Below are 23,508 nucleotides of genomic sequence, written 5' to 3'. Positions count from 1 at the left end.
AAAAAAAAAAAAAGATGTCCATTTCACCAAAGCATCCATGCAGAAAATAACATTTAAGGACATTTTCGAATTCGAAATTTATACACACGTATACATTTCTAATACACTTTGCATCTATTTAATTCAACTTATTTCTTATTACACCAAAAAAAAAATATTAATACACCAAAAAACAACCTGCATACTGAATTGCTCATTAAAACTAAAAATACCATAAGAATTTTATTCACAAGTGAGAAATAAATTTTCAATGCACGGTTTATAAACAAATTTTATTAAATTTTATCAACTATATATATATACAATACCGCATAAATACGCTATACTCTAAATTTATTCATATATACAATATAACCAAGAGTGAAACAAATTTAATTGAAAACAACAAAAAGTACGGAAATTAATCTGCGGGAAGAATTTAATTAATTTTGAATAAATCACAGTTTGTGCTTTCAACTTGCATCAAAATAAATACAAAAGTGAGTCAAATCTTTTCTTCAGCAAACAATTTTTTTTCTTTTTTTTTCCAAAATTTATATACAAAATTTGTCATTTTTAAACTTTGTTGTTTTACGCAGTAAATATTTTTTGACAAGTTAGACGTTTAATTTCCGTTGGTTTTAAACTTTCAATTCAGAGTCGATAAATATCGTGGTAGTGCAAGTGACGTAAAATGTTTAAAAAAAAAAAAATTTCTTCAATTAATGAAAATAAAAAAAAAAACGTTTTAATTGCGGAAAAAATACGTACAATTACGTATATTATAAACGTAATTTCTATTCTTCGATATTTAGACGATAATCAAAATGAGGCTGCTAAATCATTATTAATTTAAGTTCAGGGATGTCAAAACAAATTGACATTGTGACGGCAAAATACTTGTTTGGGACACACATCATCCCCCCCACCCTAAAAACTTTATCAATCAAAGTAGAGGGAGTCGACTATAAGAAGCCAACTTTCAGTAGAATAAAGACAGTAAGTGATAACGTTTGCATTTAAATACGAGGATTTTCAGAATTTTTGCAAATTCACTTTTTTTCCCAAGTTACGAAAAAAAAACCGGTAAATACTTTTTTTCTACAACTACAAAATTTATTTATTTTTTATATTCAAAACGAATATTTTTATTTTTATTTTACTTTTTTACTATAATTATTAATATTATTAATATTAATAACTTAATAATTTAATATTAATATTAATATTAATATTAATATTAATATTAATATTAATATTAATATTAATATTAATATTAATATTAATATTAATTTAATATTAATATTAAATTAATATTAATATTAAATTAATATTTAATTTTTTTATCAAATAAAAAATAAATAAACAAATAATTTATTATTATTATTTACAATATTAATATGATTGTTTTATTATTTATATTATTCATATTTTTATTATTAAATTATAAAATAATTAATACTTTACATTATTTTACTAAAATATTAAAATTTTAATGGTTTGTAATTTTTTTTTTTTTTAAATAATGGTGTCAATATTGAAAAATAATAAATATTATTTGTTGAATAATGAAGGTCATTGACGTGGAATTTTGTTGTTTTAAATAATTTTTTTTTTATTAATAAATATTTTCGATTCTCAAGTCACTGAAGTTAAATAATAATAAAATAAAAATCGATAACCAAAGTTAATAATTTTATAAGATAATTAATATTTATAATAAAATTAATGTAATAATTAAATATCCGTTACATTCAAATAAAATTTTATTATATTTATTGTTATTATTTATTTTAATATTTTTAACTGTAATTTTTATATTTTTTTTTAAAGTTTATATTTATTTTATCCCGATTTTTTTTCATGAGAAAAATATTGTAAAGTAGAGAAAAAAAATGTTATTTTGTGAATTAAAAATTGCATTTTCTGTTTAAAGGTCAAAATGCCAGTTAATATAGAAAAAGTCTTAATCAGTGATCCTGTGGATGAATCATGTGCAGCACTTCTTACTGCTCACGGAGTTTCTGTGACTGTCAAATACAAATTATCAAAGGACGAACTCATAAGTGAATTAAAGGTAAATTTCATCAATAATAATTAAATATATGACTAATATGAATAATTCGTTAATTATTTTTATTTTATTTTATAATTTTTATATTTTCTCTCAATTTTTTTTATTAATCATATATATTAATTTTTTCTTTTATCAAATTGTAAATAATTTAATTATTATAGCGAAATTTGCAGCTGTTTCACAAAAAAATATTTTTTTATATACAAAGTAAATTAAATTGTTAATTAAATTAAATTAATTTGATAATTTTTTCCGTTTCCTTATAATTTTAATTTATCTTTTTTGATTTTTATAAAAAATTTTTTTTAATTTATATATATTTTTTTTCCTAAATATATTTATTTTTTAAAGTAAAAAATTAATTTTGACAAATTTATGAATAAATTTGTTTCGGCGCAGTTAAAAAATAAATTTCTCTTCATAAATAAATTATTGAAGCGCACTTTTTAGAAATCTTTTTACTAAAATTGAAACAAATCGATTTATATTATAATTATAAACTTATTGCCATGCAAATGAAAATTCTAAGACCCTTTTAGGACGTTAAATCTGCCTATTATAACGCTTCACATATGCTTTTATAGAGGAAAGACAGTAAAAAATCTTTATTAACAAATTTACATTTTTTAATAAAAAAAAAAAAAAATCTTTTGTATCTATTTTCGAAAAAAAAGTACGAATTTATTAATAAACTATTTTCAAGCAGCTACAATTTTTTATCAATTGTAAATTATTCAAATTTAACTAATTATTATATTTAACTTTTTTCTAATCTAATTTTTTTTATATTTAATATAATTTTATAAATATATTATTTAATTATTAATTATATATTTAATATTTTATATTTAATAATTTATATTTAATAATTTATATTTAATAAATATATATTATTTATGATTAAAAATATTAATTTATTATTTATTTAAATTATAAACTATTAATAATAATACATTAATAGTAATAACTATAATATTAATAAGAAAAAATAATAGTAACAGTAACAATAAATAAAAATTATATTAAAATTCTTCTGTCGTCAGTTTTGCGAACAAAAAATAAAAGCATCACCTTTAAAAAATTCTACACGAACTTTAACGTTTAACTTCTTCTTTCTCAAAAAGTAATAAAGCTTTTTTTTTTTGGCTTGCAGCCAAAGTTTAGAATTGGAAATTGATTAAATTAAAATGCAAAATATGTCCCTAAGATCAATTTCAAAATTGTGCCTTCAAAAAAAAAAGTCTGAATATTAATTCAAAATTGCAGCCCTACATTTTGTTTTTCGAAAATATTATTCACTTTGTTAAATTAAATTAAACTAAATTAACGCAAAGTAAAAAGAACTAACAAAAAAATTGAATCCAATAATTTTTCTTATTGTAAAAATATTTCATTTTCATACTTTTTTTGTAATTTTATATTGAAAATAAATAACAAAAAAGCGAAATAATAACAAAAAACGAAATTATAACAGAAAAAAATAATTAGCGAAAAACAAAATAACAAAAATAGAAAAAAATAGAAAAATAGTAAAAGTAGAAAAAGTAGAAAAAACAAAAAAAAAATAAATATCAAAAATAGAAAAAAACAAAATAGTAACAATAAAAATACAAAGAAACAAGAAACAAAGTAATTAAAAAAAAGAAAAGACAAAACAATATCAAAAATGGGAAAGAAAAAAAAAATAAAAAAAACAAAATAGTAACAAAAATACAAAGAAACAAGAAACAAAAAAATTTTAAAAATAGAAAAAACAATATCAAAAATAGGAAAAAACAAAATAGTAACAAAAATACAAAGATACAAACTAATATCGAAAATACAAAAACAAAATAGTGATGAAAATACAAAAAAAACAGAATAATAACAAATATAAAAACAAGAAGCAATAAATAATTTCCTTCAACTCTTATTTTTCTAGCAGAAGAATTTGACTAACAAAAAATATTGACGTTATCATCGTTAAAAAGCCGCGGTGCCAAAACAAATTTTGAATATATACATTTAAAGTAGGATAAAAATTGCCTAGGAATATGGGTTATAGGTTCCGAAAACATTGATATAACTTGATTTTTTTATGTTCCTGTATACTCTATTATTATTAAATTGGTCCAGTAGTGCGCCAAAAGTTTTTCTTCTTATAATTTTCCTCTTTTTTTTCATCTTTTTAATTTAATTCACGACAAAGGCAACTAATTAAGATTAGATTTGGGAATTACAAAACTCGACGATTACATTATATTCGTTAATTTTCTTCATTCATTCACTAATTTGACTGTATTTTTTTTTTTTTTGCATTTAACTTAATTTTACTTTTTTTTAAACACGCGGACGCTGAGAAACAAAAAGATTAATTTTTGCAAATTTTATCACATGAAATAGTCGCGCATGTTTTACTTTTTTTTTTTAAAAACTGCTTGCATGTATCTCTTATATATAAAATAATGTATAAAAAATAAAATAAATAACAAATTTTGAAGAAAAAAAAAAATTTAAATGTTTTCTTTTTTGAATTAATAAGTTTATTAATTTTTAATAAATAAACTTAATAAACTGGTTTATTAAATAAATTCAATAAATAAACTCAGTAAACAAATTTATTCATTAAATTTAATAAATAAACTTAAGAAACAAGTTTATTAAATAAAAGTTAATAAATAATTTTAATAAAGAAACTTAATAAGCAAGTTTATTAATTAAACTTAATAAATAAACTCAGTAAATAAATTCATTAATTAAAAGTTAATAAATAATTTTAATAAAGAAACTTAATAAACAAGTTTCTTAATTAAACTTAATAAATAAACTCAGTAAATAAAATTATTAATTAAAAGTTAATAAATAATTTTAATGAAGAAACTTAATAAATAAGTTTATTAACTAAATTTAATAAATAAACTCAGTAAATAAATTCATTAATTAATTGTTAATAAAAAATTTTAAAGAAGAAATTAAATAACAAAATTAAATAACAAAATTTAATAACTAAATTTAATAAAGAAACTTAATAAACAATTTTATTAATTAAACCTAATAAATAAAATTATTAATTAATAGTTGATAAAAAATTTTTAAGAAGAAAATAAATAAAAAAATTTAATAACTAAATTTAATGAAGAAACTTAATAAACAAATTTATTAATTAAATTTAATAAATAAATTTATTATCTACCTAAAGGTAATAAATAAATTTATAAAATAAATTTAATGACAGAACTTAATTTTGATAAAAATATTTACAAGCAAAAATTTCATGGATGAAATAATTCAATGAAATATTCAGGAAACATTCGGATATTTCGTTTTACGTACTTATATATTTAACGATATATATTTCTTTTCCGATAAATAATTCATTAAAAAGGGGAAGTTTCTAGTTTGATCTCAGTCCTAGGAGATGTATGTGTTATTAGTTATTGAACAGAACATTTGACCAAGAGGTCAGACTTCATTAATATTAATCGCAGCAGATCCAATGCAATTAACTGCTTTCGACTAGTTTGTATTTCAAGAAAACTAGAAAATGAGGGGGGTCGATGTACCACATTGTCTATTTTATCGCAATCGCCATAAAGAAATTTTATTTACATATAACCAGTTTCTGATATCGTGACATGGTTTTTCTTTTTTTTTCCTAACAATGGAACTTAATTATATGTACAATTATCTAATTATAACTTCCCAAGAGATGAGACTAAACAGAAATACTTTATATCTTACTTTATATAAATATATTCTTCGGCTTTTATTTTCACCTACTTTGACAATGATCAATATAAATAATACCTACTAAAATGATAATTAATGCTAATTAATTATATTATTTAATATTAATTTATTACTATTATTACTATTCATATTATTATTAGTTTATTTGTATTATTATTATTTATTATTATTATTTATTATTATTATTATTATTATTATTATTATTATTATTATTATTATTATTATTATTATTATTATTATTATTATATATTCTCGAATTTCTACAATGGAATAAATTTTATTTGATTCAAATTAATGATTACTTGGCTATAATTATTAAATAAATATTTATTCGAATCAAATAATTTTATGTCATCAATTATTTTTTAATTCAATCAATTAAAATCATATAGTATTTCCTTCAATTACTTAAATTATTGGTTCAAATACAATTTATTTGATTTGAATAAAAATTATTTGATTAAAGTAAATATTTATTAGATAATAGACAAATAATCTACTTTACTCAATTTTTTAAAAAAAATTAAAAATAAAATTAGCAATTTTAAAATTAATAGAATTTAAAAATTTTCTAATTTAAATTTTTGTTGAAAACACTAAAAACATTCAATTTTGGAGAAATTACAAATAATTGCAAAAATTCAATTATTTTCAAAAAAAAAAAAATAAATAAAATTCTTCTTATAAAATTCAACTATGTACAAAATTTTATAAAAATTCTCGTAAAAATCCTAATTATCTTTATAAATAACAAAATTCTTCACTAAAGTTCAATTATTTTCATAAATGTCAAAAAAATTCTTGTCCTAATTTCAATTATTTTCAAAAATAAAATGCATTTTTCTAATTTCAATGATTTTCAATATCTACTATTTTAATAAAATTTCCCAAAAAGAATTCAATTATTTAAAAAAAAATTTTAATAAAATTTTATGCAAACATTTAATTATTTTCATAAATAATAAAAATTTCACAGTAAATTCAATTATTTTCATAAATAATAAAATTTTTTTAAGGAATTCATATATTTTCATAAAAAATAATTTAAAATTCTGGAAAATAATAATTGAATTAAAATGATAAAAATAATTTTGATGAATGAATTCAAATTTAATTTAATTTAATCTTTCAAATTTAATACTTAATTTTGATGAAGTTACAGTAACAATATTTTTATGATATAAAATAATGATTTTATCTCTCGGTCATCTTTAATTTATTAGAAAACATGAAGAAATCGATCACTCCGAGTCTTCGACTCGAAGCAATCGATATCTTCATGTTTTATAACAAATACTTTTATAAGTTGTTTAATTTAAAAAAAGGTTTGAATTTAAAATTTTTGAATGTCTTAATTCCTGTGGAAAATCCTGTTCCAAAAATAAGATTAAAAATAAAAATTGTGCAAATTTCTTCTTTTTCTAAAATAAAATAATAATTTTCTTAAAAAAATTGTGATTCATAAACAAAAATAATGGAAAATAAATAAATTTTCTATTTCTTGATCACAATTGTTCAACAATTTTTTAATTTTGTTTAGAAGTAAAAAAGAAAAAAAACATAAAATTATAATATTTTAAACAATATTCTCTCACTTTGCATTAAAAATTAAAGTTTAAAAAAAACATTGTATAATCATTAATGGAGTTCTCGGTAATTACGTTCATTATGAGAAAGCTTTTTTTCTTCAATTTGTTAGGGAAGCAGAATTTCTTTTGATGAAATGAAATAATGGCATATTTAATATTCATTTTCAATTGATATATAATACTTGCATAAGAAAAGTAAGAGCACAGATAATACAATTTTATTTTAATTTTTTTCCTCCATTCTTTTTTTTCTATATTCCTTAATATTTCAATTATAATAATGAAGATTCTTCAACGATAATTTAATATAATTGATAGCAATTTTCAATCGATGGAAACACTTTCTTTTTGTGTAAAAAAAATAGAATTTCTTGTTTTTTTTAAATTGTATATTTTTAATTATAATTTATAATTTTTATTATTAATTTATTTTAATTAATTTCATAAAAATGTATATTTGAATAATTTTTAAAAAATATTTCTTCAAATTTAAAAAATTTGCCTAAATTAAAAACGAAATTACAATTATTATTATTATTAATAATTATTGTAATTATTATTAATTATTATTTTTATTATTAATTATTATTTTTATTATTAATTATTATTTATTGTAATTTTTACTAGAGATTGTACAGTAATTTTTACTAATATCAGTATAGTAATTTTTACTAAATTCAATATTAAAATATTTACTGGTACAGTAATTTTTACTAGTGTCAGTATAACAATTTTTACTACCAGAGTATTATAATTTTTATTATCTTCAGTATTGTAATTTTTACTATCTTCAGTATTAAAATTTTTACTATCTTCAGTATTAAAATTGTTACTATATTCAGTTTTTATTTTTACTAATAACTGTACAGTAATTTTTTACTGATAACAGTATTAGAATATTTACTACGGACTGTATAGTAACTTTTACCAGTGTCAGTATAGTAATTTTTACTAATTTCCGTATTTTGTAGTAGTTACTATGAACTTACAGTTATTTTTACTAGTTTCAGTATATAACAATTTTTACTAAGAACTGTACAGTAATTTACACTAATGTCAGTATAGAAATTTTTACTAATTTCAGTATTATAATAATTACTGTAGACTGGAGCGTAATTTTTACTAGTGTCAGTATAATTTTTACTGACCACAGTATATAATATTTTTTGACTAAAACACGGCGGTGAAAACTTTTTTTCGTGTTTTAGTAAAAAATACTATACTGTGGTCAGCAAAAATTACTATTCAGTCTTTAGTGAAAATTACTGTACAGTTTTTAGTAAAATTGACTGTACGGTAATTTTCACTAATATCAGTATTGTAATTTTTACTAAATTTAGTCGTTTTCATTATTGTTATTATTATTATTATTATTATTATTATTATTATTATTATTATTATTGTTTTTTTTTTTACTATTATTATTTTTTTTTTATTTTTCAATTATTTTTTTTTATTATTGTAATTATTATTATTTCCATTACTATTTAAATTTTCTTCAAGAATTGAAAGTAAAAGAAGATATTCGTCTATTTTGTTACGAAAAAAAAAATTTAATAAGAAAACGAAACAAAAAGGTTTTTAGAAAGTTTATAACGAAGAAAACGAAATTTGCAGCTTAAACTTGAAAAGCCAATAATAATATTGAATGAATAATGTCAAATATTGTTTTGCAGAAACACGAGGCCCTGATAGTTAGATCGGAAACAAAAGTTACGGCAGAAATTCTAGCTTCTGTGTCGAATCTACGAGTAGTCGGCAGAGCTGGTACTGGTGTTGACAACATCGATCTTTCAGCTGCCACGCGAAAAGGAATTGTTGTTTTAAAGTAAGTTTCAGGATGAGCTAAATTTAATTTAGCCTGTTTAGAGTGTGAATTGGCACAATCGATAATGAAATCTATTTATTGAATATATATATACACTCACCTTCACATATTTATTCACCCTAATTATCCAAGTCAATATTTTTCCTATAAAGAATCTATTATAATTTATAAATTCAATTTTGCCTTCTATAATTAAAATTAGTAAATTTTACAAAGAAAATTTGTTCTCTTATTACAATTACAGCATTATATATACCTAATCAAAATTCTGTCCTCTCATTAAAATTAGTATTTTAAAAAAATTTCCACTATTATTAAAATCGATATTTTATGAAAATTTTTTCTGTTATTAAAATTCTGTTATTTTATAATAAAAATTTTTCCCACGCGAATAAATGATACCGAGAAATTCCCTAGAATTTTTTTGATTTTCATTTTCACTCTCGGGAAATTCTCGAGAACTTTTTCACGTGGGTTGTATTATGGAAACTATGTAATTTATAATGAAAATTTCTATAGTATTAAAAGTAGCATTGTATAATGAAAAATTATTGCTTTATTAAAATAACTCTTTAATAAAGAAAATATTTCTATTATTAAATAAGTTCCTTTACATATTAAAATACATTTTAATTTACATCATAATTTCGAAAAGAATTAAAAACAAAAATTTTCCTTTATATTTTTTTAGTCGCATAATTCAAGAACTTTGTAATTAAGAATTCATTTTTAGAAAATTTATTCAAAAATTTAAAAGGGGGAAAAAAAATGTCTTTTGTCTTATAACGAACGGGAATAGTGTAATTTTTTTTATTTCGTTTAAATTTATTGCTCGAAAAATTTCGCCCATAAAACATTATTGGAAGCCTTCTTTAATGACAAAACTTCATAGAACGCATAAATCATGTTTAATACAGTCTTCATATGTAATATATTTAAATTTTGGTAATAACATTTCCAATGACTTGAAATATATTGCGTTGGCAGTTTTTTCCCCCTCTTCTCCCCTCTACTGGTAATTAAATAAAATCAAACATTTCCCCCTCTACTACTAATTTAAAAAAAAATAATTTTTTAAGTTTCAAAATTTTCTTTTTCAAAATAATTAAATTAAAACATTATTATAATTAACAATGTATAATTAATTAATATACAGCTTGAAAAATGATACCTATATTTGACTCAGAACTGACTAAACTTTTTATTTGTTTTAAAATTTTAAATACAATTTTATACGATTCTAATAAAAACTTTATTTATCATTTTATTCTATTTGGTTCAAATAAAAAATAATAATTTTATATAATTATAGTTTTTGACGTAATTAATAAAATTTTGACCATAATGAAAATTGCAGTACGCCAGGAGGCAACAGTATCAGTGCATGTGAATTGACATGTTCCCTGATATCAGCACTGGCGAGAAATGTCGTGCAGGCAAGTCAATCATTAAAGGAGGGACGATGGGATCGAAAATTATATTCGGGCTTTGAGCTATTAGGAAAAACACTCGCAATTATTGGATTTGGTCGTATTGGTCGTGAAGTGGCTCAAAGAATGCAATCATTTGGAATGAATATTGTCGCATTTGATCCAATGCTCCCACAACAAATTGCCCAACAATTGAACATTACAAAATTAAGCCTCGAAGAAATTTGGCCAATCGCCGACTACATTACCGTTCACACTCCCCTCATTCCTCAAACGAAAAGTGAGTATATATTCATGATAATTATAATATTAGTTAATAAATAAAAAATTAAAAAAAATATATATTTATATTTAATAAAAAAATTAAAAAATTTTTTTTTTATATTTAATAAAAAAAATAATAAATTTTATAAAAAAAATAAATTACGGACCATTTACGAACAAAAATATAACCAGTCCAAATAAAGAGAAGAAATAAGAGAACATTTTACCTAAAACTATAAATTAAATTTTTCTAAAATTTTTTTTTTCTAATAATTAAAAATGACCGAGTGATAAAATCATTATCAATTCAATTACTACTTTCAAGACTTTTTAACTAAAATTCTTCTTTAAATCGATTATCTATATTTATTTTTAATAATTTTCCGAAAAAGTTCTTTGACAAATTTTCAAATCCATTTGTTTACAATATTTAATTTCACGAAATTTCAATTATTCGTAAATTCTTCAATATAAGAAAATAAAAACCTAACAGAACATAAAAAAATTGAATTATTTTTCAAAAAAATTTTTTTCAAATCCATGTGTTTACAATATTTAATTTTACGAAATTTCAATTATTCGTAAATTCTTCAACATAGGAAAATAAAAACCTAAAATAACATTAAAAAAAATTGAATTAAACTTTTTCAAAAAAAAATTAATTTCAAAATTCAATTACATATTTCGACAAATTCACGCTCTAACGCTTCTTAATATTCATTATCTAAAATTTTTAATGAAATTCATTTTTAAATCAATTTTTTAGTAGAAAATTCTACGAGAATTCAATTATTTAAATACAAATAAAATGCAAATAAATAATTTCTTGAATAATTGACTATTTCTTAAAATTCAATTCTCTTAAAAGAATTTTATAAACAATTTTTTAAAGAATTGAATTCTTTCGACGAATTTTATACAAATCTTTAAAAGAATAATTACATTTTTCAAGAAATTTGATTAAAATTGTATTAAAAATTTAAAAATAATTGAAATTCTATAAAATTAGTTTTACTATTTATGAAAATAATTGAATTCCTAAGAAGAATTTTATTATTTTTTTAACAATATTTAATTTTTGCGAAAAAAAAAACTCTTGAAAATATTTGGATTTCTGCAATAATTTGCAACTTTTTCAAAATTAAAATTTCTTTTCGTGTTTTTATTTTTAACTAAAATTCTTCTATAAATGCATTATTTTTAATAATTATTGAAAAAGTTCTTTGAGAATTTTCAAATTTATTTTCAAATTCAATTTTACAAAATTTCAATTATTCGTAAATTCTTCAAATTGAATATATATTAGAAAATAAAAAACTTCAATTAATATAAAAAAATTCAATCAAAGTTTCTTAAAAAAAAATTAATTCCACAGAATTGTCAGTTAAAAATATGAAAAATTCAGATTTTCAAAGATTTTAATTTGAAACTTTTTCAAAATTCAATTATTTCCAAAAATTTGCGCTCTAATGCTTTTAATATTAAATTTTAATCAAAAATTTTAACTGAAATCCATTTTTTAATTAATTTTTATTTAAAAATTCTACTAGAATTCAATTATTTAAATAAAAAAATAAATAATTGAATATTTCTTAAAATTCAATTCCCATAAAGAATTTTATCTACAAATATTTATATAATTGAATTTTTTAGAAGACGAATTTTAATAAATTTTTTAAGAATAATTACATCTTTCGAGAAATTCGATTAAAATTTTATTAAAAATAATTGAAATTCTGCGATGAGTTTTATTATTTTTTAAAAATAATTGAATTCCTAAGAAGAATTTTCTTAATTTTTAAGAATATTTAATTTTTACTAAGAATATTATTACTCTCGATAATAAATTTTTATTATTTTATGAAAAATAATTAAAGGTTTGTGTAGAATTTTATTAAATTTTTTTTTTTAAATAATTGAATTCTTTTGGAAAATTTTATTAAAATACTAGATATTAAAAATCATTGAATTGAGGAAAATTTTGGAAAATATTTGAAATTTTGCCAAGAATTTTATTAAAATTTGTGAAAATAATTGAATTTCAGAGAAAAATTTAATTAATTTCTAAAAAAATAATTGAAATTTTAAAACGAATTTTAAAAAATTTTTGAAATACATAATTGAATATCTGCGACGAATTTTATAATTGAATTTCTGCAATCATTTGTAATTTCAGCGTCAAAAAACTTTTATTTTTTTTTTGAATTTTTTTTTTAATCTAAAATCATATTAAAGAAATTTTTTTTTCTTTTCAATTAATTTATTTAAAAAACTTTTTATCGTCACAGGGACTTTTTTTCTTGCTTTTTGTAATTTTCAAATTGAAAAATTAATAAAAATGAATAATTAATAATAATAATAATAATAATAATAATAATAATAATAATAATAATAATAATAATAATAAACGATAAACGGTAATAAGTAATAACTAATATAACTATTATTATAATATCCCTATTACCAGAATTTCTAATTATATTTAACATTAACGAGAGGTGAGTGAATAGTTCGAATTTCAGTGCTGGTATTATGGAATCGAATTAAGTAGATATCAATCAGTTTGACCCACCTATGACACTGATATAATAATTTAACTTAAAATCAATTTTCACATTGTTGAATTTTTCAGCGCAATTATAATAATGTCCCGTGAATTAAAGTCAATTCTTCATTATTATTATTATTATCCTCATATTTTCGAAATAAATTTGTCTAATATTCTTTTTTCAAAATTCACTCCGGAAATAACGATTTTTATTAATTTTATAAATAATGACAAAATAATTTTTGTTTTATTTTTTCTATATTAATTTATTAATTAATATTAATTGATCAAGTTATTCATATTATTTTGTATCAGTTAATTGGAAATTGTAAAAAAATTGACAAAAAATTGTAGCTATTCAGTTTTATTTTCTTTTTCCTATTCGCTTCGCTTCGTTTATGAGAGAATTTTTATGCCATCTAGGCGGGAATTTAATGAACTTTTAGGCGCGAAATTCAAATTCAAATTCAAACGCTCCTTGAGTGTAATAATTACTGTAAACTAATTATAAGTTTTACAATAATAAGTATTGTAATAATTATTTTTAATAATAGTTTATTAATTATTATTATTATTATTATTATTTTTTTTTTTTTATTATTTTTATTATTTGTATTATTTTTATTCTTTTTATTATTTTTATTATCTTTATAATTTTTATTGTTTTTATTATTTTTATTATTTTTATTATTTTTATTATTTTGCTTCCTCATGAGGAAGCTTTGCATTGGTGACGATTTTCAATTTTTCAAAACAAGGTTATATGGACTCATTTTCATCTAGAACATATGTATATTCAATTATGAGCAAATGTCCAGATGTATGTGTGTGTGTATGTATGTGTGTATGTGTGTGTGTATGTGTGTATGTGTGTGTGTGTGTATGTCACAAAAATTGTGTACAAATTATCTCAGACAAATTTTGATGGATTGTCCTGAAATTTTGCAGGTTTATTGCAGTCATTAATACCTGAAATCTGACACAAGGATTTTCAAAAATATGTACAAAATTTTTTTTTATACAATTTTTTTAAAATTCAGAAAATTTTTTTTTTTGTATTTTCTGAAATAATTTTTTTATTTGTTAATATTTTTATTAATTATTCTCAAAATTACATTCCTGGCAAGAAAACGAATCGATTGATGTATACAAAGTATATATTTTATCAAAATTTATAAAATTAATAAATATTTTTCTTTTTCACAAAAAATTCAAATTTGGTATTTTTTTCATAATTAATTTAATATTAATATTAATATTTTGAAATGATTATTCTATCATAAAATAGAAGCAATTGGCAAATGAAAGTGTAAATTTCACCAAATATTTATACAACAACTTATAAATGATTTATATAATTTTATTTTTAACCAATCTTCTGGACGAACCCTTTTGTACATAATTTTTCAAAAGTTTGCAAAACCGCAATTTTTATATATTGAGGAAGCTTAATGGTCATAAAATGAACAACTTGTTTATTATTTTTATTATTTTTATTATTTTTACTATTTTTATTATCTTTATAATTTTTATTATCTTTATAATTTTTATTGTTTTTACTATTTTTATTATTTTTATTATTTATATTATTTTTATTATTTATATTATTTTTATTATTTATATTCTTTTTTTATTATTTTTATTACTTTTATTATTATTATTATTATTTTATAGTTGAAAAATTTAATTTTCTAAAATGCAAAAATTTTCTCCTGCCTGTTCGCAGATTTGATAAACGCGACGACATTAGGAAAATGCAAAAAAGGAGTAAATATAATAAATGTCGCCCGAGGTGGAATCATCGATGAAGAAGCGCTACTCAATTCGATTAAAATTGGTCATTGTGGAGGTGCAGCATTGGATGTTTTTATTCAAGAGCCGCCAAAGAATCCTATTACTTTGGAACTTATCCAGCATCCAAAGGTTATCGCCACACCCCATCTCGGTAAGCAATTAACTATTCCTAGGTATTTTTTTTATTCCTCCCTCACCCCCCCCCACCTCCCTCCCTCAATCCATCATATACAGTTATATGAAGCGCAAGAATAGTAATAATAAAGAAAAAAAAATTTATTTTTTCCAACAACTTGTAGAATATATTAAAAGTTATTATTGTCCGCATTTCCACTGGTCGTGTAATTTTTTTTTACGATAAAATAAAAAGGAAGAGAAAAATTTACAGAAAACTTTTGGAAAAAGTAATATTACATTCTTTATTATGACAATATTCTTGTTATATTTTGTGGGACTTCGTATTGGCTTATTGACAATCTAGGGAGAAAAAATCGTGTTTTCTGCTTCAATTGTCTAGTAAACGATTCTTATTCGAATATAATAAAAATCTTTATTTCGATTGATTTCATTTTATATATTTTATAATAAAATTTAAGCATCCTTTGGTTTTATATTTAATGAAACTTTTATTTTCTGCCTCAAATTAAATTAGTTTTCAATTTTTTTTTTCATTTTATTTCCTTTGCCTTCGAAAAGTATAATAAGATAAAAATTCTATTTTATAATACAAGAAAATTAGTTACTTTTTTTTAATTTTTCTATTACTTTATTATTCTTGTAATTAATTTAGTATTTTTTTTTTTTATTAATTTTTAAGTCAATTTTTTTAATAAATAAATTTTAATAAATTTTCAAAAAGTTCTTTGAGAATTTTCAAATCAATTTGTTTACAAAATTCAATTTTACGAAATTTCAATTACTCGTAAATTCTTCAATTAAATGTATATTAGAAAATAAAAACTTTAAATAATTTCAAAAAAAAATTCCCAAAAAAAAAAATTAATTACACAGAATTGTTAGTTAAAAATATGAAAAATTTAGATTTTCAAAGATTTTAATTCAATTATTTCAAAAAATTCAATATTCAATTATTATCTAAAATTTTAACTGAAATTAATTTTTAAATCAATTTTTATTTAAAAATTCTACTAGAATTCATTTATTTAAATACAAATAAAATGCAAATAAATAAATTATTGAATAATTGAATATTTCTTAAAATTCAATTACCATAAAAAATTTTATCAACATATTTTTTAAAGAATTGAATTCTTTTGACGAATTTTAATAAAATTTTTAAGAACAATTACATTTTTCGAGGAATTCGATTAAAATTATATTAAAAATAATTGAAATTCTGCAATGAGTTTTATTTATGAAAATAATTGAATTTATATAAGAATTGAGAGAAATTTTTGAAAATAATTGATATTTTGCAAAAAATTTTATTAAAAATTTAAAAAAAAATTGAATTTTAACAAGAATTTTATTTAAATTTTTTAAAATAATTGAATTGTGGAAAAGATGTTGATTACTTTTGAAAATCATTGAATTGAAATTGAATTGAAATTCTGCAAAGATTTTTAATATTTATGAAAATAATTGAATTCAAATTTTCAGCGAGATTTTAATTTTAAACCTTTTGAAAATTCAATTATTTCTAAAAATTCACGCTATAATGCTTTCAATATTTATTTATAATCTAAAATTTTAACTGAAATTGATTTTGAAATCAATATTTAATTAGAAAATTCTACGAGAATTCAATTATTTAACTAAAAAAAAAAATATTTTATTAAATAATTAAATGTTTCTTAAAATTGAATTTTCATATATAAAGAATTTTATCAACAAAGTTTTTAAATAATTAAATTCTCTTGACAAATTTGAAAAAAAAATTTTTAAAACAATTTCATTTGTTGAGAAATTTGATGAAAATTGTATTAAAAATAATTGAAATTCTGCCATGAATTTTATTATAATTTTTGAAAATAATTTAATTTTGCAGAGGAATTTTATTATTTTTATAAATAATTGAAATTTTGACGAGAATTTTTCTAAATTTTTTATCATAATTGGATTTCTGCGAAGAATTAGAATACTTTTGAAAATAATTGAATTCCTGAGACGAATTTTATGAAAATATATTTTTCAATAATTGAATTCTTTTGTGAAATTTTATTGAAATAGTAGACATTGAAAATAATTGAATTTTGACCAATTTTTGAAATTAATTAAATTTCTACATAGAATTTTCTAAAAATTATTTTGACAAAAATTTTATTGTTACAAAGTATTTCATTATTTATGAAAATAATTCAATTTTTTGAAAAAAATTTAATTAAAAATGTATTTTGGAATTTCTTTCGAAACATATTGTTTTTAGAAAATAATTAAATTTCAAAAGCCTTGAAATTGAAATTAAAAAAAATTTTAATTCCTCGTGGAAAAATAAATAAACATTTAAATATTTATTCAAGTTTTGATTAAATTGAATTTAGAAAAATCAGAAAATGCAAAATGCACAACAATTTTTATTTTCGATAAAATTATCTTGTAGAATGGAAAAATTAGTTTTTAAATACACGTTTATCAAAAAGTTAACTTTCGAGATAGTACTTTGGTTACTTTCCAAGAGTTTTAAATTTTTCACGGACAATAAGAGTCGTTTCTTCTTCTTCTTTTTTTTATATTACATAATTTATAGTTTTCTGTTTAGTCACTTTTTCAGAAAGAGGACATTTTTAATTAATTACCTCAGATTTTTTTTTCTTTTCGTTATTTCTACTTCTTGTATGATATATAAATTAAAATTAAATTAAAGAGATAAATATTTATTCATCGAAAATTGTATGTGTACATAAAATATATATATAGTTTCCTTGGCAAATTATTATAAATATAATTAAATGCAGAATAATTTATTTATCATTCAATTAATTTAATTGATCAATATGAACCCACAGTTGTATTCTGAGTTAATATTTGTTCTTCATTAAATTCCGCTATTGGTCAATAATAAAATTGTAAAAAAATATTATGTGAGTAAACTCATTATTTGCTTTAAATGAAGATTTTAATATTTTCAAAAATTATTCTAAATTGAGAAGAAAATTCATTTGAGTTAATTTATGCTCAATTAGTTAACTATTTGAATATTTACATTTATTTTTCAAAAAAAAATTTTCTTCTAAAAATCTATTTTAGAATTTTTTTAATTGTTTTTTTTATTATTTTATTATTTTTTTTTAGAATTAGAAAAAAATTCTTTTGTAATCAATAATTAATTATTAATTGATAATTTAATCGATATTAATAAATAATTTCTCCCTTTGTTCCATGACAGGTGCAAGCACAGAAGAAGCACAACAACGTGTTGCAGTTGAAATTGCCGAGCAAATTTTAGCACTATCGGGAAAATCGACAAAATATAATGTCACTGGAATAGTGAATGCGCCAATTTTAACTGCCGCAATGTCAGAAGAAAATTTACCATGGATTGAATTATCAAAGAGACTGGGTCAATTAATTGGTCGATTTTTAAATAAAAATCAGAAAAAAACAATTGTTGAATGTCAAACAATTGGCGATGATGAAATGAAATTAAAGAAATTCATTCACACTGCAGTTTTAGTTGGAATTTTAACGGGTCAAACGAAAAATGGTTTAAATCTCGTCAATGCGCCGACATTGGCCAAAGAAATTGGCGTGCAAATTAATGAGAGTCACATGAATGAAGAAACAAGTGCAGTAATTGTCAAAGTTGATCAGTATCAAATTAAAGGTAATTTATTTCCACTCGTTTTCTTATTCTACCATGAAAATTTTTAATTTTTCCAAATATTCGAAATCTACGAATTTCAATTTTTCCAAATATTCAAATTTAAATTTTTACAAAGTATTTGAATCTTAATTTTTTGAAATATATTTAAAAATTAAAATATTCCAATTTAAAGCTTTTAAATTACAAATTTCAATTTTTCCAAATATTTAAAAATATTTAAATCTAAATTCTTCGAAATATACAAAATATTCAAATTTAAAATATTTTTAAAATAAAATTGCCAAAAGCACAAAAATAATGAAGCTTAATCCCATAAAAGAGAGGAAAAAGTGTTGAATTTTAAGAAAATCGGATTTTTGAATTTTTTCGAATTTTTGATAATTTTAGATTTTTTACCAAAGAGTCGAGACAATTTAATAAGTAAAGTATTTTCCAAAAGCACAAAAATAATGAAGCTTAATCCTATAAAAGAGAAGAAAAAATGTTGAATTTTAAGAAAATCGGATTTTTGAATTTTTTCGAATTTTTGATAATTTTAGATTTTTTACCAAAGAGTCGAGACAATTTAATAAGTAAAGTATTTTCCAAAAGCACAAAAATAATGAAGCTTAATCCCATAAAAGAGAGGAAAAAGTGTTGAATTTTAAGAAAATCGGATTTTTGAATTTTTTCGAATTTTTGATAATTTTAGATTTTTTACCAAAGAGTCGAGACAATTTAATAAGTAAAGTATTTTCCAAAAGCACAAAAATAATGAAGCTTAATCCCATAAAACAGAAGAAAAAATGTTGAATTTTAAGAAAATCTGATTTTTGAATTTTTTCGAATTTTTAAAATTTTAGATTTTTTACCAAAGAGTCGAGACAATTTAATAAGTAAAGTATTTTCCAAAAGCACAAAAATAATGAAGCTTAATCCCATAAAAGAGAGGAAAAAGTGTTGAATTTTAAGAAAATCGGATTTTTGAATTTTTTCGAATTTTTGATAATTTTAGATTTTTTACCAAAGAGTCGAGACAATTTAATAAGTAAAGTATTTTCCAAAAGCACAAAAATAATGAAGCTTAATCCCATAAAAGAGAGGAAAAAGTGTTGAATTTTAAGAAAATCAAAATTTTGAATTTTTTCGAATTTTTGATAATTTTAGTTTTGTTACCAAAGAGTCGAGACAATTTAATAAGTAAAGTATTTTCCAAAAGCACAAAAATAATGAAGCTTAATCCCATAAAAGAGAGGAAAAAGTGTTGAATTTTAAGAAAATCGGATTTTTGAATTTTTTCGAATTTTTGATAATTTTAGATTTTTTACCAAAGAGTCGAGACAATTTAATAAGTAAAGTATTTTCTAAAAGCACAAAAATAATGAAGCTTAATCCCATAAAACAGAAGAAAAAATGTTGAATTTTAAGAAAATCGGATTTTTGAATTTTTTTGAATTTTTGATAATTTTAGATTTTTTACCAAAGAGTCGAGACAATTTAATAAGTAAAGTATTTTCCAAAAGCACAAAAATAATGAAGCTTAATCCCATAAAAGAGAGGAAAAAGTGTTGAATTTTAAAAAAACCGGAATTTTGAATTTTTTCGAATTTTTGATAATTTTAGATTTTTTACCAAAGAGTCGAGACAATTTAATAAGTAAAGTATTTTCCAAAAGCACAAAAATAATGAAGCTTAATCCCATAAAAGAGAGGAAAAAGTGTTGAATTTTTAAAAAACCGGAATTTTGAATTTTTTCGAATTTTTGATAATTTTAGATTTTTTACCAAAGAGTCGAGACAATTTAATAAGTAAAGTATTTTCTAAAAGCACAAAAATAATGAAGCTTAATCCCATAAAACAGAAGAAAAAATGTTGAATTTTAAGAAAATCGGATTTTTGAATTTTTTTGAATTTTTGATAATTTTAGATTTTTTACCAAAGAGTCGAGACAATTTAATAAGTAAAGTATTTTCCAAAAGCACAAAAATAATGAAGCTTAATCCCATAAAAGAGAGGAAAAAGTGTTGAATTTTAAAAAAACCGGAATTTTGAATTTTTTCGAATTTTTGATAATTTTAGATTTTTTACCAAAGAGTGGAGACAATTTAATAAGTAAAGTATTTTCTAAAAGCACAAAAATAATGAAGCTTAATCCCATAAAACAGAAGAAAAAGTGTTGAATTTTAAGAAAATCGGATTTTTGAATTTTTTCGAATTTTTGATAATTTTAGATTTTTTACCAAAGAGTCGAGACAATTTAATAAGTAAAGTATTTTCCAAAAGCACAAAAATAATGAAGCTTAATCCCATAAAAGAGAGGAAAAAGTGTTGAATTTTAAGAAAATCAAAATTTTGAATTTTTTCGAATTTTTGATAATTTTAGATTTTTTACCAAAGAGTCGAGACAATTTAATAAGTAAAGTATTTTCCAAAAGCACAAAAATAATGAAGCTTAATTCTATAAAACAGAAGAAAAAATGTTGAATTTTAAGAAAATCTGATTTTTGAATTTTTTCGAATTTTTAAAATTTTAGATTTTTTACCAAAGAGTCGAGACAATTTAATAAGTAAAGTATTTTCCAAAAGCACAAAAATAATAAAGCTTAATCCCATCAAAGAGAGGAAAAAGTGTTGAATTTTAAGAAAATCGGATTTTTGAATTTTTTCGAATTTTTGATAATTTTAGATTTTTTACCAAAGAGTCGAGACAATTTAATAAGTAAAGTATTTTCCAAAAGCACAAAAATAATGAAGCTTAATCCCATAAAAGAGAGGAAAAAGTGTTGAATTTTAAGAAAATCGGATTTTTGAATTTTTTCGAATTTTTGATAATTTTAGATTTTTTACCAAAGAGTCGAGACAATTTAATAAGTAAAGTATTTTCCAAAAGCACAAAAATAATGAAGCTTAATCCCATAAAACAGAAGAAAAAATGTTGAATTTTAAGAAAATCTGATTTTTTTCGAATTTTTAAAATTTTAGATTTTTTACCAAAGAGTCGAGACAATTTAATAAGTAAAGTATTTTCTAAAAGCACAAAAATAATGAAGCTTAATCCCATAAAACAGAAGAAAAAATGTTGAATTTTAAGAAAATCGGATTTTTGAATTTTTTTGAATTTTTGATAATTTTAGATTTTTTACCAAAGAGTCGAGACAATTTAATAAGTAAAGTATTTTCCACATTAAAAAGTTTGACATTAAAAAATATATAAAAAATGCCAATACTTAACCCACAAAATTTAATTTTCAAAAAAAACAAATGAATGCAGATAATTTGCTAACGGAAAGGAAACTTACGATTATTATAATGTATTGAAATTAGAAATTTTCAAAATCTTTAAATTATAAATTTTTTAAAATCCAAATTAAAATTTTCCGAAATATTCCAAATCTTTATATTTGACAAATTTTTACAATCAAATATAATTGAATTAAAATGTAAAATAATTTTTTGTAAAATAACCGATTATTTGAATTTCTATAATTTTTAATAATTTTTTGAAACTAAATTTTTTGAGAATAATTTTTTGAAACTAAATATTTTGAAATTAAATTTTTTGACTCAATAGATTTTTTTGAGAACACTAATTTCTTTCTTTTTTCAGGAACAATTCGTGACAATGAACCTGTTTTGCTGTCGATCAATGATTCTCTATTTGCTAATGGAATTGTTCTTCGAGATTATGTTTCGTTGTATAAAACAAACAATGGATTAGAAGATCTAGCGGCTGTTGTGAGCGCCTTCTTAGCAAAGGGAATCAGCATACGTAGTTTAAATACAAACGAAAATTGGCTTATTGTTCAAACAAACGTCGATACAACAATTCAAGTAAATGACATTGAGAGCTTTTAACGAACTCGTATACGTCTCTCGTATATAAATGTCCCATTAAATTAATTCAATTTCTTGTCTATATTCGCATTATAGCCCATTAGCAATTCATTATATGTTTAATACAAAATAATGACGATCGATTTTTTTTTTATTCAAACGATTTCAGTATTTTTTTTGTGTATATATACGTAATCTGTTTTGGAAATTAACACACTTTTTGTTGTGATATACGATTAAAAAAAAAAATCAGCCTAGGCCTGTGAAAATTTATTTATTTAGTGTTAATTGTTAAGTAATTTTACTGTTAAATGTTAATTAATTTTAATATTGACCTTAATTAATTTTTCTGTTAACTGTTAATTAATTATTACTCAATAGTAAATTGTTTCAAATTTGCAGCGTACTATTGTAAATGCATTTAATTCTAGTGTATTAAGTGTAAAAAAATGTATTTTGTACGAAATTTAATTCACAGTAATAATAATAAATAGCAATAAAAAATAGTAAATTAAAAAAATAATGTAATTAGTGTAGTTTAAATAATGCAATTTGTGTAATTTAAATATTGTAGAGCAATTTAAATGACAATGTAATTCTCTGTAAACTGTTAATTACAATATAAAGCCAATTTAATATAACTTTGATCAAAAATCCAGTCTTATTTCTGTTA

At 20.1% G+C, this 23,508-nt stretch overlaps 2 protein-coding genes across 3 annotated transcripts in view; one reads left to right on the top strand and one right to left on the bottom strand.

The window, feature by feature from the left end:
* The window catches only part of LOC122507102 (sodium-independent sulfate anion transporter-like), a 146,341-nt gene that overhangs the window by 122,258 nt on the left and 575 nt on the right, over nucleotides 1–23,508 (bottom strand). The window lies entirely within an intron of this gene.
* LOC122507103 (hydroxypyruvate reductase-like) lies at nucleotides 940–23,432 on the top strand. Its single transcript, XM_043619642.1, has 7 exons — nucleotides 940–1,065; nucleotides 1,916–2,056; nucleotides 9,051–9,202; nucleotides 10,560–10,912; nucleotides 15,171–15,389; nucleotides 18,585–19,022; nucleotides 22,609–23,432. Exons 2-7 carry the CDS (start codon nucleotides 1,922–1,924, stop codon nucleotides 22,854–22,856), a joined length of 1,545 nt encoding a protein of 514 aa, XP_043475577.1. The 5' UTR covers nucleotides 940–1,065; nucleotides 1,916–1,921; the 3' UTR covers nucleotides 22,857–23,432.

This window comes from Leptopilina heterotoma, unplaced genomic scaffold (assembly GCF_015476425.1).
Source record: "Leptopilina heterotoma isolate Lh14 unplaced genomic scaffold, ASM1547642v1 Lhet_45, whole genome shotgun sequence".
Lineage (NCBI taxonomy): Eukaryota > Metazoa > Arthropoda > Insecta > Hymenoptera > Figitidae > Leptopilina > Leptopilina heterotoma.
The sequence above is the reverse complement of the archived record's forward strand: the minus strand, read 5'-3'. Positions and strand labels throughout refer to the sequence as shown.

What these genes read in the sequence shown, in the direction of transcription:
- LOC122507103 (XM_043619642.1), top strand. Translation starts at nt 1,922, where the DNA reads ATGCCAGTTAATATAGAAAAAGTCTTAATCAGTGATCCTGTGGATGAA. An exon ending in AAAGGAATTGTTGTTTTAAA is followed by an intron (nt 9,203 to 10,559) that starts GTAAGTTTCAGG and finishes TGAAAATTGCAG; the next exon opens with TACGCCAGGAGGCAACAGTA. An exon ending in TGATCAGTATCAAATTAAAG is followed by an intron (nt 19,023 to 22,608) that starts GTAATTTATTTC and finishes TTCTTTTTTCAG; the next exon opens with GAACAATTCGTGACAATGAA.